We start from the raw sequence: 18123 nt of genomic DNA on the forward strand, positions 1-18123 counted from the left end.
GTTTGGGACAACATAATACACTAGCATCGGTGGAAACAAATATGGCTTTGTGATAGTGGATGACTATACTAGATACACTTAGGCATTCTTTCTAGTAGACAAGAGTGATGTGTTTGCAATATTCAAATCATTTGTCAAGGGCATTCATAATAAGTTTGAAGCAACCATTAAGGGAGTCAGAAGTGAGTTCAATAACACTAGAATTGATGAGTTATGTGATGATTTTGGAATTAGACATCAATTCTCAGCCAAGTACACTCCACAATCAAATGGCCTTGTTGAGAGGAAGAATAGAACATTTATTGATATGGCAAGGTCTATGCTTAGTGAGTACAATGTGAGTCAATCCTTTTTGGGCTGAAGCAATCAACACGGCTTGCTATTGTAGCAACCACCTCTATTGTCACCCATTGAAAGAGAAGACACCTTATGAGTTCTTGAATGGTAGAAAGCCCAACATTGCATATTTTTGGGTTTTTGGTTACAAATGCTACATATTGAAGAAAGGCACTAGATTGAGCAAGTTTGACAAGAAGTGTGATGAAGGATTCTTGCTTGGATACTCAACCACTAGCAAAGCATATAGAGTTTGGAATTTAGCAAGTGGTACTCTTGAAGAAGTTCATGATTTTGAATTTGATGAAACCAAGAGTTTCTAAGATGAGAATGAGAATCTTGATGATGTTAGAGGCATTCAACTTTCAAATGCCATGAAGAACATGGAGGTTGATAAATTGGGGCCTAGGCAAGTGATTGATGAAGAAGATGATTAAGTGCAAGTGCTATCTAACTCAAATGTGCAAGATGATACAAATCAAGCAAGTACAAGTGGCTCTCATGACAATGTGCAAGATCAAATGGCTAGTACATCATCTCAATCAAATGATCAAACAAGTGCAAGCAATCAAGTTCCAATACTCTAACCAACCAATATTGTAAGAGATCATCCTTTGGACACTATTATTGGTGATATCTCAAGAGGTGTACAAACAAGATTAAGATTAGCATTATTTTGTGAGCACTTCTTATTTATGTCATCTATTGAACCAAAGAAGATAGAAGAAGCATTGAAGGATGTTGATTGGTTGAATGCCATGCATGAAGAATTGAACAACTTCACAAGAAATCAAGTATGAGAATTAGTTGAAAGACCAAAGAACCACAATGTGATTGGAACCAAATGGGTCTATAGAAACAAGCAAGATCAAGATGGGATAGTAATAAGAAACAAAGAAAGATTGGTAGCACAAGGTTACACTCAAGTTGAAGGTCTTAACTTTGGAGAAATATATGTCCCGATTGCTAGATTAAAAGCAATTAGAATCTTGCTAGCATATGCTTGTGCCCACAACATTAAGCTCTATCAAATAGATGTCAAGAGTGCATTTCTCAATGGCTACATCAATAAAGAAGTATATGTTGAGCAACCTCCTGGTTTTGAAGATGAAAAGAAGCCCAACCATGTGTACATGTTGAAGAAGGCATTGTGTGGCTTGAAGCAAGCACCTAGAGCATAGTATGAGAGGTTGAGGGACTTCCTACTCTCTAAAGGGTTCATTATGGGCAAGGTTTACACCACTCTTTCACCAAAAAGATTGGCAAAGACTTGTTTATGTTGCAAATCTATGTTGATGACATCATATTTGGATCAACCAATCAAGACTTTTGTGAAGAATTTGGAAAGATGATGGCTAATGAGTTTAAGATGTCCATGATTGGAGAGTTGAGTTACTTTCTTTGTCTTCAAATCAAGCAATTGAATAATGGTACATTTGTGAGTCAAGGCAAGTACATCAAAGACATGCTCAAGAAGTTTGGCATGAATGAAGCAAAGGCCATTAGTACACCAATGGGAACAAATGACAATTTGAATAGTGATGCAAGTGGCAACATGGTGGATCAAAAGTTGTATCGCTCTTTGATTGGAAGCCTACTCTATGTGACCGCATCAAGTCTGGATGTCATGTTTAGTGTGTGCATGTGTGCAAGATTTCAAGCCTCACCAAGAGAAAGTCATTTGAAGGCAACAAAGAGAATATTGAGGTACTTGAAGCATACACAAAATGTTGGTTTGTGGTATCCCAAATGAGAAAAGTTTGAGCTAGTTGGATATTCGGATTCTGATTATGCGGGATGCAAGGTTGAAAGGAAAGCTCCTTCATCACATGTGAACATATCCAAGCCATTTCACCTCCATGGCAAAGGGTGCTCACACATGATGTACTTGTGGACTAATCACCTGTGTATCTCACTCAAACACATATTAGTCCACTTAAGGTTGTCACTCAATTACCAAAACCAAACAAGGACCTTTCAGCACCCCCTATAGCACAAGTCTATGCACCCACAAGGCAAGTGCACCACCCTTTAATTTGCTCTAGCTTCGCCACTAGCATGCACATGGTGGCATTTCATAAAAGGGACAAGGTAGAACGGATCGTTAATAAGATAGGTGTAGAAGAGTCGATGCTGACAACATACTTCGATACAAACATGTTGCATGAGGAAGCCCACGAAATCTTGTATTGAGACTTCCCAGATCATTTTACCTGGTAGTCTCATGGTAAATTCTAGCAGAAAAGGAAAAACTCCATTTTCCAAGTTGGTAGACTCATCTCGGCTCATCTTGCTATGGGAGAACACTACTTTTCGTGTTTTCTGAGGACTGTTGATGGAGTGCTCCTACCTTCATTCCATGAAGCTATGGAAAGGAGGGGTCTAATCGAAGAACATAATACACTGGATGAATGTCTAACTGAAGCTACTTTCTTACAGATGCCTTCTTCACTGCGAAGGCTATTTACAACAATATTGGTATTTTGTGAGCCAAATGATGTGATGGGGTTGTGGAAAAAACACTACGATGCAATGTTAGAGGACTACAGCCACAATAATCCATCCCTAGATCTAGTGCAATAGATGGTTTTGATAGACATTAGAAACATGATGTAGTCTCTGGGGAAGGACATAAGGTCATTTCCTCTTCTAGATCACACATATGACAATGCTAGCCATATTCGTCGTGAGATATTTGAGGAAGCTAGCATCGAGCAGAATCCCTAAGATGTGCTATTGTGTGACTCACTCAACGTCGAGCAAAGGTCTACCTACGATGAGATAATGGCCACTATCTACAGCAAATAAGGTAGGTTGTTCTTTGTGGATGGACCAAGCAGGACGGGAAAGACCTTTTGTATAGGGCACTTCTCGCAAAACTACGTAGCCAGGACAAGCTTGCCATGGCTACAACTACATCTAGAGTCGTAGCGTCCATAATGCCAGGTGGGATGACGGCCCACTTGAGTTTCAAGATACCCATTGTTCAGGTAAAATAGTAGAAGAAGCAATTAAAGTTTGAAACCAACATCTCCATCGTTGTTCAAATATTGTGCCAGCTCATGATCACAATCCCACAAAAGCATAAGAGAGGGATTAACAAGAAACGCCTTGCCCAGGGCCCTACTCCTCATCCACGACGGGATAGAAGTAGTTCTTACAGTAGCCATGATACATCGTATTATCTGCAACAATGGGAAATAAACCCTAAGTATAAGAAGGTACTCAACTAGACTTACCCATCATAAACCAAAAATAAAGTGACTCCAAGGATCATGCAAGGCTTTATAAGTGGAGCTAGCTTGACAATATTTTGCATAAAAAGCCACTAATTCAACTATACCTTTTATAATTCGGTCATCAAGTTAATTATAGCTATTCATCTCTAGATTAGCAACTAACCTGTGCCAAACATGTGGTATATCATTTAGTAGCATAACAATAATAACCATAGCCGGTATAGTAATTCCATGTTCTTCATAACCATCATTCCATAATACACTTACTACGATGTTGGAGCTAGCCAAGTTTCTCACTGTCCGGGAGAGATGGCGATTCGAATCGATTTCAACTAGCTGGGAATTTATTCCTAACACAAATTCAGGCAGACCAGATCAACGGTCACCTTAGGTCACCTTTGGTACAACTCAGGTCCACATTTCGTGGGTTGAACCAGGGCCACACAATTAGGGACAACCAGCTACCAGGATGTTCAGGCCTGGCCTACCCTTGGGCTCATGTTTAGCTCCCCACACATCCTTACTACCATCCAGAGTGCGCACTTTAATAGAACAGGGCCTGGCCTTAGTTGAGCTACTCGGCTTTAGGGTCAGAACGAGTTATCCGGTCAGCTAAGTGAGAGGCATGCGTTCAATCTCGACAGAAGTGCCAACAATGGTACGGTCCTTAACCGGTACAGATGGAATCACATGAGTCAACCTACACATAGACTCTGCCCAGCCTCCAATTATATTACCCCTTGGTTCTATTCTACAATAGCAAATATAACCAACTGTGCTACGGTATCCACCTATATCTCGCAGGTGACAGGAAATCACTCGACTTCTACCGGTCTAAGCATGGCTAAGCATATATTATATCCTAGACCTACATAGGGTTAAAGATATATATATATATATATATATATATATATATATATATATATATATATATATATATATATATATATATATGGACAAGGTAGTTCTATGCATCAAGTATTTCCAATCAACGCTTATAACCTAATGCATCAAACATAAAGGACTCAAGTGATATTTTATAAAACATGGGAGACTTAGAATGCTCTGGGGCTTGCCTTTGATAAAAGAAGTTGGCCTATGGTCTGGGCACTTGGGTAAGTCTTCAAGAGTTTGCTTCTCTCCTTCTAGAGCTATGGGCTGAGGTGCCTCCTATTGTTCCTCCGGCTCTTCATCAAATTCCAATAGAGTTATCCCCTCGGACAATCCTATATGCATGAGCAGGAAATAAGATATCATGGATGCATATATAATGACATGTATAATATGATATGATGTGATGAATGCATCCTCATAAGTGTTCACATCAGCATTGCATTAAGGTGATAACAAGTTACATTTTCTTTTACTGAGTAGGTGCATATCTCTTCTCTAGTAACTTAAACAAACACTTATGTAAATTATTTTCTGGACTACAAGACAATAGCCACTTATTTTGACCATAACTGGAGTTATACACATTGAAATAATATGGTTATGGACATTCTAGAAATCTTATGAAATTACCTACAACTTTGTTTTAATCATCTTAATGTGATTCAGCAGTTATCTAGGTCAAACAATTCAATCTTTTAGATCTATCCATAGAGCAAGCATTTCAGATAGCAGACTTCCTACCACCATAATTCTCAAACCATAAGGCCTATGACTATGAAAATTTAACACAAGGTAGATAAGTAAGTTTTCTACAACTTTGTTATTAACCATCTTTATAGAAAAAGATCATTATCATCATAAAATTATCACCACAACATAAACTACACATGCAATCATCAAGTTGAATTATAAAGCAATAATTAACTAGTTGCCTATAAACAAATACTTCTAAGCCTCATTAATAGTATCAACAGATTATATGCATCACACACACTACAAAAAAACATCATGGTTAAGCCTAACTAATTTATTTATATTCATTTATTAACTTCCTTAGATAACAAGGTGATTTACAGAGTAAATATTTCTAGTGCTCAATAAATTCTGAGAAAATTACAGTAGGCTACACATGACCCTAATAGTCTACTATACAAATTTCATGCCATTTGGATAAGTATAGCTACCTCTACAAATATGACAAGTTACATATTCTTATTTTAGCAAAAATAGTTTAGCATAGTGAAAAGTGTCAAGCAACAGATTTAATATTTTTCTTACTTTCCTCCTAGCATGAGAATACTATGTAAAAATTTGTATGATCATATGTTATGTATTTTTACCCTAATTAATTTCACTAGAATCTAGCAATTAATTAAGATTAAATAGGAAGACTATATTAAAAGTATGTCTACTATAGGTTAGTATTTTTCCGAGCTAGAGCATGTCAACACAAGGCCAGCAAAATTATAATCACAATTTTATCACTTTCCTAGCTCAAGTTATGCATTTTACAAGATATAAAGTACTTTAAAAGCACTTATTTTGCTCAATTTAATTCTCCCAGAAAATTACCCTAAACAGTAGATTTCATATTTTTATCAAATAGTACACTTCAAGATGAATCTAACAAAATGTGGTTCACCCCATTTAGATACTCCTAGCAATAGATATAGTTTTCGCAACTTAGCAACAAAATCTATGAAAACAAATAAAGAAAATCAAATTCACTCTGCTGCTAGGTACACTCGGTCCATACACCCCGTTGTGACTGACGCGTGGGCCCTAGAAGCCAACTGACCCCACACGTCAGTGAGACCAAGGTAGGGCGACGCTTTGACCGGTGAGAACTCACCGACGGTGAGGTCACCGGTGATGAGGTCACCATCGTTGAGTTCCCTATTCCCACGCGCATCTACGAGTGCCCTTGGTTGGCCTAGAGGCTCGCCAGAGCTAGCTCAACGGCGACGATGGCGGCTCGGTGGCTGCGCGCGGTGGCACTCCAGTCGTTTTCGGCCACGGCAAGCTCAGATGGGCGTGGCTACACCTCTACAGGAACCTAGCGGAGACCTAGGGTTTGGATTGGGGCTTGTGAGGGCATCGCTGAGGCACGACCGCATGCATGGCAGCATAGCAACCCGAGCGCAACGGTGGCACGGCAACGTTCCGCTCCGACGAGGCTAACATTAGCTCAACGGCTAGCGACGTGAGTAGGACATGACCCTATGCTAACCCTAACGAGGGAAGAGAGTGAGCGAGATGACTCGGTGGAACAAGTTTATGATCAATGATGGGTTTTTGTTTACAGCTAACCGCCTATGCATTCCAGTTGGTTCCGTTCGTCTTTTGTTGTTGCAGGAGGCACATGGAGGTGGATTGATGGGACATTTTGGTGCGCGCAATTTGAAGATGTGGGAAGAGTGTTTGCCGCATGTAGAGTTTGCATATAACAGGGCGAAACATTCCACCACCAAGGTAAGTCCTTTTCAGGTAGTATATGGTTTTAACCCCTGCGCTCCTATTTATCTTTTGCCTTTACCTACCACTGAGAGAACACATAGTGATGCTAGAGAGCGTGCTGATTTCATTCGTTACACGAAACAAACTAAAGAAAATATTGAAAGAATGAATAAAAAGCATAGAATTGCTGGTAGTAAAGGTAGAAAAGAAATTAAACTTGAACCAGGTGATTTAGTTTGGTTACATTTGAGAAAAGATAGATTTCCTGAGCTGCGTAAGTCTAAATTAATGCCAAGAGCAGCTGGTCCTTATAAGATAATTGAGAAAATAAATGATAATGCATACAAACTTGAGTTGCCACCCGAGTTCGGGGTTAGTCCCATCTTTAACATTGCAGATTTGAAACCTTATTTGGGACAAGAAGATGAGCTTGAGCCGAGGACGACTCAGTTTCAAGAGGGGGAGGATGATGAGGACATCACTCCTTCGGATGTACCCGCTGATCCTCCAACCGTTATGCAAGGTCCAATGACCCGAGCTCGAATGTGTCAACTCAATTTAGAGGTGAGCTCGTTCTTAAGCGATCATTCTCATACTTTTGAGAATAGACTACTACCTAATGATGTTATCTTGCTTAGAAACATTGGAGAGGGTCATGAGGGACTTAGAGGAAGTGGTGGAGGTGATGATGACCAGCAAGGACGTCCAACAAAAACTGGAGGCCTGGTCCAACATGATTTTGAGTCTACCTCGGCCTCCAGGACCAGTCTGCCTTAAACTGGTCACCCAGGACGTATCCGGACTATATTTTCGATGATCCACATATGGGTGGAAAGCTAATTTGATAAGGAAGCTAGTGCAAGTGGTCTCATGTCAAAAGCTCTTCGAAATCCACACAAATTGTCGAAACAAGTCAGCGTCCAGAATCTGTCAAGGTGTTGCGTCACCGTATTTGGTCCAATAGGCCATGTATCGTCTTTGAGCCCGTTAGGGGGGGACGTCTAGGGTAAGCGACGACCCTAAGACCTTTATAATCATACGTCGCCGCCATCATTAGGTTTTCGATTTTGCTTATATCAATCTGTCAAGAACAGTTTCGCCGATCATCGGTTTGTGAGACCCCAACTTCGTGAGATTAATCATTCATCTGCAATTTAGTTGTTTTCTTTCTTGTTCTTGCTTGTGTTCTTCGTTGCGCAGGCAGGGATTAGCCTTCTTGGCGAGGTCAACTGGATCCGTGTCTCGGTTGATAACCAGAGGAGTTGTGGTGCTAAGATTGCAAGGTTCGATCTTTCAATCTGAAGCCGAATCGGTGTGTCATTCTCCATCACAACGATAGTTACCTCTACCTGACGGAAGATCGGGATCCCCGTCCCCATTAGAAAACTATTTGCATATAATTTTGGTGGATGAGCAGGTGCATTCAGAGCTTATCTTTTTGGACCATGTCTAAAAATTTTATCTACAGACAATTGTTCTCTATCTATTGGTTACAATGTTCTTATAGGGAACCAAAATGGAAGCGGTTGCCTATGGCGATCAAACCATGAGGTTCAACAGTTTGCTTGGTCTAGAAGAAGCTTATCACTTCATGAGAGTTGGCTTTGTGCCTACTTATGTTGATTGTTTGCGCTACATTTTCTGTTTATGTGTTGACTACTATGACGTTCTATTTGCACAAACTATGGTTAATGCACCATAGAGAACTATCTGGATTGCTCAGTGTCCTTATACCTTTATGTAAATCAAGGATGTATACAATCAGGATGAGTTCATTTTTGTAGGTATATCTCATATGCCTATATTTAAAATCATGTAGGTAACTGTTCATACTCCTAGTCCATCAATACTTATCATTTGTGTTTGTAGATGACATTGGTATGGTTGTGTATGTGTCCGATATCCAAGGAAGGGATGACTTCCGGATGAGTCCATACAGACATGTGGTGGTGATGAATGAAAGGCACTTGTTTAGTTGTGAGAGATAGTAGTAGATTGAAAATTTTATCTTTAGTCGATGTTAATCAATTTTGTAACTCGTAGGTACAAGTGCATCATAATAAACGTCAAGGAACCACACCTATTGCGTCACATATGAGAATGGCGGCAAGCGACATTAGAGTTGCGCACTTTAGTTGCCCTCCATGTACAAATGAATAGAATGAGAGGTATTGCATTACCATGTCCTCATATCTATTGACTAATTAAAGTTTCAGTTATTACATTTTTTTCTCTTGCATGACAGGTGGAGTGATCACTACTAAATTTAGTCAAATGGTATTCTGTCCTATTTATAATTAGTCTTATGCATTTCAAGGTGAGGTTCTTTTGGGATAATTCATTGATTTAATTTCTTAGATATAGCACTGATGCAAAAGTTTTTTTAATAGGCCTACACAATCGTCTCCTTGTTGATGCCAAACGTCACCAAGTTGATGAATTTGCCCATGATGCCTACTCACGGATTTAGAGAAATAAATAATATTGAGATTATTTACACGCTTTTGACATGCACTTTTAGTATATGATGGATAGGAATTTAGTTCAATAAGAGTCACTTTGTGCCTTTTCATTGGTCAGAAAGATTCAAAATATGTAGACTGTGCATTGTTTGGCAACGTATTTGGTTGCTCCATTTAATTTGTAATATTCAAAGTATCCAGACTACTTAATATTTCTACCACGAGCTTGGTCGCTTGATTTAATAATTTATATAATGATCAAATTATTCGAAGCAATGTTGCTGCTTTCTGATTCACTATTTTTCACAAAATTGTTACATTAAATATCTTCTGAAAAGAAAATGTTTATAGAAAAACTGCCGAATCTAGGTTGCATTCTGGCCCAATACTCAAATGTTGCCATCGAGTTCATAGTTATTATCGTCATTATCTTCTCTACTATAAAGGAACACTCAAAACTATCCTAGGTACACCCTAGACATTATCCCCCGCTGAGACATCCTAACCACTATACACTAAGAAAATTGCACCCATGATTCCAACATTATTAAAATCTAAGGCTCATAATCCTCTCTCACAGGCTTCAACTCGATCCGATGCACAACATTGTTTCTATTCAATGCCTCAACGCTCCTCCCCCCATTTGACAGGCATCCCCACGCCCGCGACAACCAGCGATCGAATCCCACCTCCGTCCGAAAAAATGTCCTAATAAGCTGATAAGAAAAGAGTGGATGTATCTCTACTATAAAGGAACACTCAAAATTATCATAGGTAAACTTCACAATGCTTCTCCAGTTAAGACAGCTCAACCATTGTGCACCAAATAATTTGTTAAGATCAAAGCCATTTGATACTCTTGCTTGTACGGAACCTCTTGCGTGTCCGTTTCAGGATTAAGTCTTTATGGAGAGAACCAAAGGCACTCAAAACCCAATGCCCCAGCCCTCTAAACCATGTTGCTAAAAAGCATCATTTTACCATATTGGATATATCGTTAATCAAGTTAATTATTAGCTTTGGTTTCATGCAGTAACAACTAACCAAACCCCATAGGAACAAGAATATATGGTACAAAAGTAATCTAGGTAAAAGTCTTTATAGCATTTCCAAATTAGACACATGAATGATGTAAGAATTAGACACTGTTCATAAGTAAAAGGAGCCGTTGTTACACTTGCCTTCCATGGAGTTGGAGTCTTTGTACTGCTAGTTACAAGCCTGCTCCTCGAACTCCTCGTGCAAGTCACTCTCTACAAGTAGTCCACATCAACATACAAACATCCATTCCAATCATTACATGCAAACAAATAGTAATCTATTAGAATACACCATACAATATAAATAGTCGTGAGCAAATAAGTCACTCTAATCAGATTTAAAAAGTGAAAGATATGCTAAAAAGAAGGGTCAAATGGCATTTCTATAAAAAAATGAATTAAATATTTCCACGCACACTAGATGGTGGGTCCTATTTTTTTGAAAAATACGGTGGCTTAAACAAAAGAAAACAGAATTAAATGAATTAATTTTGAAATGGAAAAAGATCGCGAGCGTGTTTTCTGCGAGATGCGCGGCTGACGGGGCCGACGTGGTCACCAGGCGGCTGCGCGGAATTCGTGCGGTGGACCACATGGACGATGACGTGGTAGTTCTGTGCTCGTGCCGAAGGGGTACCGGAAGATGTGGGCTGCCGATCTAAGATTAGACGGCGCACGGGAGATGGGGGCGGACTCGTCGTCCCCACTGAGACGCAGGTGACTCCGCCATTGACGACGGCGAGGAGGTTCACCGGAGAAACACTAAACCTGCGTTCCTGACCTCATCCCTCGACGTGGAAAATACCAAAACAACGCTTTCGATGCCGCGAACTCGATAGAAATGATCGCAGCGACGGAGGTTTTGCCGGAGCAGCACCTCCCGCGGTGGCGCCATGGCCAGCAGATCCTGGACCTCGCCAAAACGGCGATTCCGAGCATCAAACGCGAAAGGGAAAGCACGGGTACAACGAGGTGGTTACCTCGATCACGATGCAGGGGTTCTCGACGGCGGGGATGTCTCCACAGCGGTAGGCGAAGAGGAATGGCGGACTGGAGAGAGAAACGGCCATCAGTGAGCAAAACCGTGATGGAAACAGATAGAAAAGGGGACCTTTGACCGCGGTGTCACCTCGAGAAGCTTCTGGGCACGATTACGGCGACGACAAAGCTCCGGGAAGCGAAGATTGGAGTAGCGGTGGGTGGTGCTCGTGAACGGCAGCAAAGGGAGAAAGGGGAGGGCGAAGCCGAAGGCTTTATAGAGCGGCGTTGGAGTGCGGAGAAGGCAGGGCGCGATCTCCGGGATCGATTGCTGGCGGGGATGGCCTGCCAAACCGGCCTCCAATCAGCCGAAAAGAAAGGCGGGCGGTGATTGGGGCATCGGGATCTCCATAGCCGAGAGGGAGAATGGAAGGCGGGGAAGGGAGCCGCTGCCATGCGGGCCCCGGTTGCCAGACAGAGAGAGGGAGGGCGCAGCGGCTGGAGTGTGCTGTCGAAGCCGCTGCCGAGCAGGCCGATCGGGCCGTGAAGACGGCCTGGCGCTGGCTATTCACGCGGGGGCGAAGTGGGAGGTGAGCGGGCCGCTGAGGCTGGGCCGAGCCCACGCAGGAGAGGGTGGCGGGTTGGGTGGAAAAGAAGGAAACGATGGGCTGGTTCTGGTGTTGGGCTAGAAAGGAGTTAGAGGGAAATTTTCAAAAAACAAAACTCTTTTCATTTTCTAGATTTTGCGAGTACAGTCAACCTAACCCTACACTCAACCAAAATCAAAACGCTTCAGCATGATGAAACAAACATTTTCCTAAACCTTATTATATTTTATTTTAATACTAAAAATTATTATATAACTAGTGATGGCATATTTGCGTGTCATTTAACTATGAATTTATTATTTCATATCAATGTGATTGTAGTATTTGATCTCTCTTTAATATACCAAATAGGTACCCAATACCCGCTGAGTACCCGCCAGGCACGGACGTAGGTACGGAAACTTACCTGTCGCTATGCTCGCTTGGGCGTGTAAAAGTTTGGGTCGCTGGTATACTCGCGAGCGGATAAATGCTTCATCCGCACCTTACCCGACAGCCGCCATCACTAGTTATAACAGTGACACTGCGTTGGTGAAGCTGCGATTTAGGTTCAGGCACAGAACAACACATAACACAGGAGGATTCAGCAGGAATGTGATGAGTGCTCCATTCCTATGCAAGGTGTTGTAGCACCCATTTAGCGATGCGTGTGCCGTGTGGTCCACTCGCTTCGCTGAAAAAACGAGCCAAAACACTGTTCTGACTGATTTGTTGTGAGAGGAAAACACGGTTCCGACTGTAAAAAAAACAAACTGAAAAAGACGTATTATAAGAGAAACGAACAGGGCCTATATATTTCCTACCTGTGTAATCCATAGGATTTTTCTTATTTTCTGATACATGTAGGATCATTGATGTTCAGTATTACCACAGAAAATGAAATAATTCAGATTCTGCAATCAAGATGGTCATCTTCAGATAGTGTCATGACAACTATGCCATTCCTCTGTTGGGTCTTCCGATATTGGTCATCTTGCTCACAAATTAATGTTTCCTTTAGTTTGAATAAAACAAACATGTCATTTGGCAGTGAGCATGTCTTTGGTCAAGCATACAGTTAGTTACTGCGTTGCCTTTTTAATGAAAATGTGAATAATAGGCACCTTCGTTAGCAACTGCTTCATAAGGCACGGTGCACAAATGCATAGTAATAATTTGAAATGAGGCCAAAGAAAAACAAAAGACTCAGGCGGTAATGATCGTTCAAAGCGAAACTATCCTTTCAATGACTTTGTCACCCTTCACTGAGCTGAAAGTAAGGCATTTACAGAGCAACCAATAAGGGAAGAATCACTCACATAGAACTAACCGAAAACAAGTGCAGTGCTCTTCTGAATCAAACATGACAATATCCAACTATATCATTGTATCAGTGGCAGTTGACAGAACACAGAAGTACACATTTTATGTCAAGTATAAACAGGTCCACGCATTTTAGCTTAACCATATGCATGCCATCAGATAGAGAAAATGGGAGCATTAACTAGCCAGCAGGATCTGCTCGGAACTGGATAGCATAAGGCCACAGTTTTCCAAAGGTTTCATTCAGGTTTCAAACAGAATTCATGCAAGTTTCAGACAAGTCTAATCCAGTGTACAGAAAAGGATCTCATGTTCTATCTTTGTGATAATAAAATTAATGATATGAAAATGGAGAAAACATTTATTTAAGAGCCCAGGGTTATTAAGTATCAAATGGATCAACTAAAGATATGTTACTTGCTGGCTTCAGAAACCTGATGTAGCTCTTGCTAAATTTCTCAAAAACAAATTGGGCCTGCAAAGATGCCCGGCTGTCCACCTGTAACTGTCTTTTCTGGTTTGTCAACCATTTAGTGCTGCACTCATTTTCACACAAGAATTTCAAAACCTCTAGAACCCTTGCATGACGAACAAGGAAAATGGCAAGCTGCATCTCATGTTTTCGCCCCCTGTAACCTTTCAGCACCACTTTCTTGAGGTGATGGTGGAGGAACTCTATACGATCATCATCCATCTCATGATTCAATATTCTCATGCTCTGGGGAACAACCATGTGAGACTGCAACTCAACAATAGCGAAATTCATCAGCACAAGCTTTAACCAGGTATGAACAATCAATCGATTTCCGGTAGGACGACTAAAATTACCATGACATAGAGCGTCTCCAAGCGGGGGAAACACTTCAGGAAATCCGCCACAGGCTTCAGCTGCGGCTCCGCCATCTCCAGCGCCAGCGTCTTCACACACCGGAACTTGGCCGCCAGTCTAACAGCGCACATGGAACGAAACAATGCCGAGCCAAGCTGCAGCTCCGGGATCCCGATCCCCAAGTAGCCGAGCATCTGCAGCCTCGGCGCACGCACTACGTTTATCGACGGGCCCCAGTTGATGTCGTGCGCCAGCAGCCTCTCCAGGGCGGGCGCGTCCTCGACGACGAGATGCTCCAGCTCGGCGGCGCCCCCCTCCTGCACGGGCCGCCGCGTCAGGGAGACCGACACTGTGAGGCTGCGCAGGCTCCAGGACCGCACGCGGAGGGTTCGGCAGCCGAAGACGCGGTCGAGCGACAGGCTCGCGAGCTCGGGGCAGCCGACCAGGAGGCCATGGAGCGCGGCGGAGGAGGGGACGCTGGCGAGGCGGAGGGTGAGCTCGCTGAGGTGGGGGAAATAGACCTCGCCGCCATCGGTGCCGTCCTCGGGGAGGCGACAGTTGGTGAGCTCCGCGGTGCGGAGGGACCGGAAGGAGAGGAATGAAGGAGGGAGGCGAAGAGTCTCGTCGGAAGGGTGCCGGAGGACAAGTTCCAGGAGGTTTTTGGCGGCGAGGGAGCGGATCCAGGAGTCGAAGTCTGAGGCGGAGGGACGGGCGATGAGGAGATGGAACATCACGGCGTTGCCGCGGTGGGAGGCGAGGATCCGGGACACGGCAGCGGAGAGGGAGGAGGCGGGGACGGGGAGGTGGGAGTCGAGAAGGTGGAGTGATGCGGAGGGCCATAGGCGGCGCCAGCGGTGGGATAGGACTTGGGTGCGCCCGGCGGCAGGGAGGGGGAGGAGGGAGAGGATGGTGGTGAGGATGCAATCCGGGAGGAGGCTGATAAGGTCGGGGTCCTCATCGTCGTTGCCGGCGGCGGTGATGGCGGGGATTGGATTCGCCGAGGCAGTGGTCGCCATTTTGGGGAAGAAAGGAAGTGGGTTAGCACAAGCCATGATACATTTTCTACTCCCGTTAGTAATGGAAATTAAATATGTCAGATTTTTTATAAATACAATCACGTACTTACAAACTTGTTAAAGTAACCTTTGTAGCACAAATTTTAAAGCAAAATCAAATGTATAGAAATCTAAGATCCGTTTGGTAGGATCCAGGTTCATTGAGAATTTAGATTCTTTAGAGAAACGTTTCTCCGAGAAATAAAATCGTTTGTTGGAACCGTTTAGCTGGTTTCCAAAATTCAGATTCTTCATAGAGGTGGTTGTGATGGAGTAGACCAAAGTGCCTTTGATATATGACGAGGTTTCCTTGAGTTACTACAAGGTGGAATAAAACATTTATAACCATGAGCAAAATACATTGTCTTGGCTTGTACAACCTTGAACAAAATACATTTTGCCATGCTTCCATGATTACTCCGAACAGAGATACATTCTAGATTGCATTATGGCTCTCGCAAGATCATCACAAAATATGTCCATTTTGGTGTCTTTAGCTTCAGATGTTGATGCATTAGATGAATTTTGGGATGGTTGATGTCTCACATATCTTTGAGGTATTGTTGGTATATATTCTAGATCCCGATTGCATCTACAGAAATGCCTATCAAGTGCATGATTTTCACGAATGAAGTTATGGAGACACATAGTAGCTGCCACAATCATCTTCTGTTTAACCATTGGATAGCTAGGCATCTTGAGTAAAATCCTCCACTTCATCTTCCATAGACCAAAGGAGCTTCACCCCTTCTAAAATCAGGAATATGGTACCTTTGACCTTTGTAAGTTGATAAATAACCCAGTCTATTTGGGTAACCAGAGTCAACAACATAATATTTTCCTAAATATAGATACGCATAAGAAATAACAAATACAATGAATCAACGAAATGTAAGAATGAGTGGAAGAAAATTTACCACGTGGAGGATGTGGGAAGGTATCCTTGTCATGTTCTATGGCATGATAGAGCACACTTGTATCATGCATGGAACCAGGCTGCCCAATAGATGCATAGGTGAAACGCATATCAAAATCAACCATTGCCATAACATTTTGGTTTGCACTCCCAGATGTGCCAATGTATCTAACATAATCTTGTGGAGGTGGTGTTGCTAAGATGTGTGTTCCATCAGTTACACCAATGCAATCTTTGAAATGTGGCACATCCTTTGATCAGTAAGTTAAGACATCTGCACTTGTGTTAATATTACAAGACGAAATAGCACACGTCTCAACCTTATAATACCATAAAAATAGCACATATCTCAACATTGCAAATAGCATGGAGAGTTAAGTAATGACCATAAAAATAGCATGCGTCTAAACATTACGGTAGCATCAAACAAGTTTAGTACAAGTGTACCATAAATAAAATAACACACTACATGATAAGAGTGTAAAACCATTAAAAATAGGACACATGTCTCAACATTGTTAAAAGTTCTAGAAAAAAGAGCACACATGTTTTAAGACAATATATAGCCTATGCAGGACCATATTTGACAAAGTGCTTCATCGTGAGCCAAGCAAACACTGCCGCCGCCGCCGTTCCTCCACAACCGCCACCGATCCTCCACCGCCACCACCTCGTTTCTCCACCACCGCCGCGCCTCGCTCCTCGTCTGCCGTCGCCATCTCCACGATCATTGCCATCCGTCTCGATGGTCAATGCACCTCATCTCCTTCCTTGCGGTAGTTTCTCGACCCGCTAGGATTTGACCTGCATCTCCATTGCTTCTAGTAGATCTTGGAGCTACCGATCCGCGAGCCAAGACGCTGCTACCGCTACCCTTGTGCCACCCGTGAGCATCATCGACGCCGCCGGCTACACGATAGCACCTCTTAAGCCCTCCGTCCGGATCTCCCTGCTCTAGCTAAGGTTTCTCCCTCTTCTCTTCTCACAACCTCATTCTTGGCTAATTAGTATCTCACATGTAGGTAGCCTTGAGGCCATCTAAGCCCTGTGCATCCACAAACCAACTAATTCTGCTAAGTTCGGCTATTACACTATGTACAATTCCTTTATTACTTCAATGTCTCAATAATTCTGCTAAGCCTATATGGCAATAACTGAGATCTAACCAACTAATCGCATACAAGCTTGTTCTAAATTACAGACTTTGAGGCCTTATAGACAGCCTAAATTCCTTTAGATAAGGATTAAGGAAACATGAGTCACTAAAATAATTGTTAATCTATCCTCTAGTTAGGAATAACAATTTAATTTTCTGATCGCTATGTACCAGCTTCATGCATAAGCGGCTTGTTTGACTTGAGCCTGACATAAAGAGCAAACCATGAAAAGGTTGCTGTAAAACATATGCAAACATGCTATAACCTGAAGGGAAACAGTCTGCTATGCACTGTTCAGATACTATCTATTGATGGACTTGTATGGATGTGAGGTACTGAGTGCTGGTATGGTTGCTTGTTGTTGCCACGACTGTTTTTTTACATGCTACTATGATGTCTGTTTTTTCACATGTATGCTTTTGTTTGTTTGTTGAGTAGAGCAAACTCTTGGTTTTGATTTGATTCGTTTTTGGAAATTTCCTAGAGGTGATGTTCAGTGCTGTTTCTGAAACCAGAGTTGTGTGTAGTTTCTGAAACTTCGATTTTTAGTAATAGCAACAACAAAGCAGCTCTCTAGTAAACTTTGATTTCCAGTTTCTGAAACTTTGATTAGTTTACTCTAGGTATGTCTCTAGCTGCTAATCTTTTCCTTGTGTTTACTGGCAGAGCTCTTGGTGGAAGCAATTTATGATTTCAGAAGAAAAATGCAGCTACAATGCCTATGAGAAGCTTATGAAAAGGAATTAAACCATAATTTATTTTTTGATTTATGTCTTGGATATCTGGATGGAGTATGATCTATGATTTGATGACTAATGGATCAGCTAGGTTGAATTTGCCACTAGAATTA

The 18123-nt window shown here is 42.1% G+C and overlaps 1 protein-coding gene and 1 long non-coding RNA gene across 2 annotated transcripts; both read right to left on the reverse strand.

Annotated features, from left to right (window-relative positions):
* Nucleotides 1-4673: 4673 nt before the first annotated feature.
* LOC136545685 (uncharacterized) lies at nt 4674-11721 on the reverse strand. Its single transcript, XR_010781129.1, has 4 exons — nt 11558-11721; nt 11409-11478; nt 10570-10641; nt 4674-4801 (listed from the first exon to the last, which is right to left on the reverse strand). It is a non-coding gene; the product is annotated as an uncharacterized lncRNA (long non-coding RNA).
* A 1676-nt stretch (nt 11722-13397) lies between these two features.
* Nucleotides 13398-15177, reverse strand: LOC136545686 (F-box/FBD/LRR-repeat protein At1g13570-like). Its single transcript, XM_066537676.1, has 2 exons — nt 14145-15177; nt 13398-14055 (listed from the first exon to the last, which is right to left on the reverse strand). The coding sequence occupies exons 1-2, from the start codon at nt 15159-15161 to the stop codon at nt 13699-13701; spliced, it is 1374 nt and encodes a 457-aa protein (XP_066393773.1). The 5' UTR covers nt 15162-15177; the 3' UTR covers nt 13398-13698.
* Between the last annotated feature and the right edge of the window lie 2946 nt (nt 15178-18123).

Source organism: Miscanthus floridulus, chromosome 3 (genome assembly GCF_019320115.1).
Source record: "Miscanthus floridulus cultivar M001 chromosome 3, ASM1932011v1, whole genome shotgun sequence".
Classification (NCBI taxonomy): Eukaryota; Viridiplantae; Streptophyta; class Magnoliopsida; order Poales; family Poaceae; genus Miscanthus; species Miscanthus floridulus.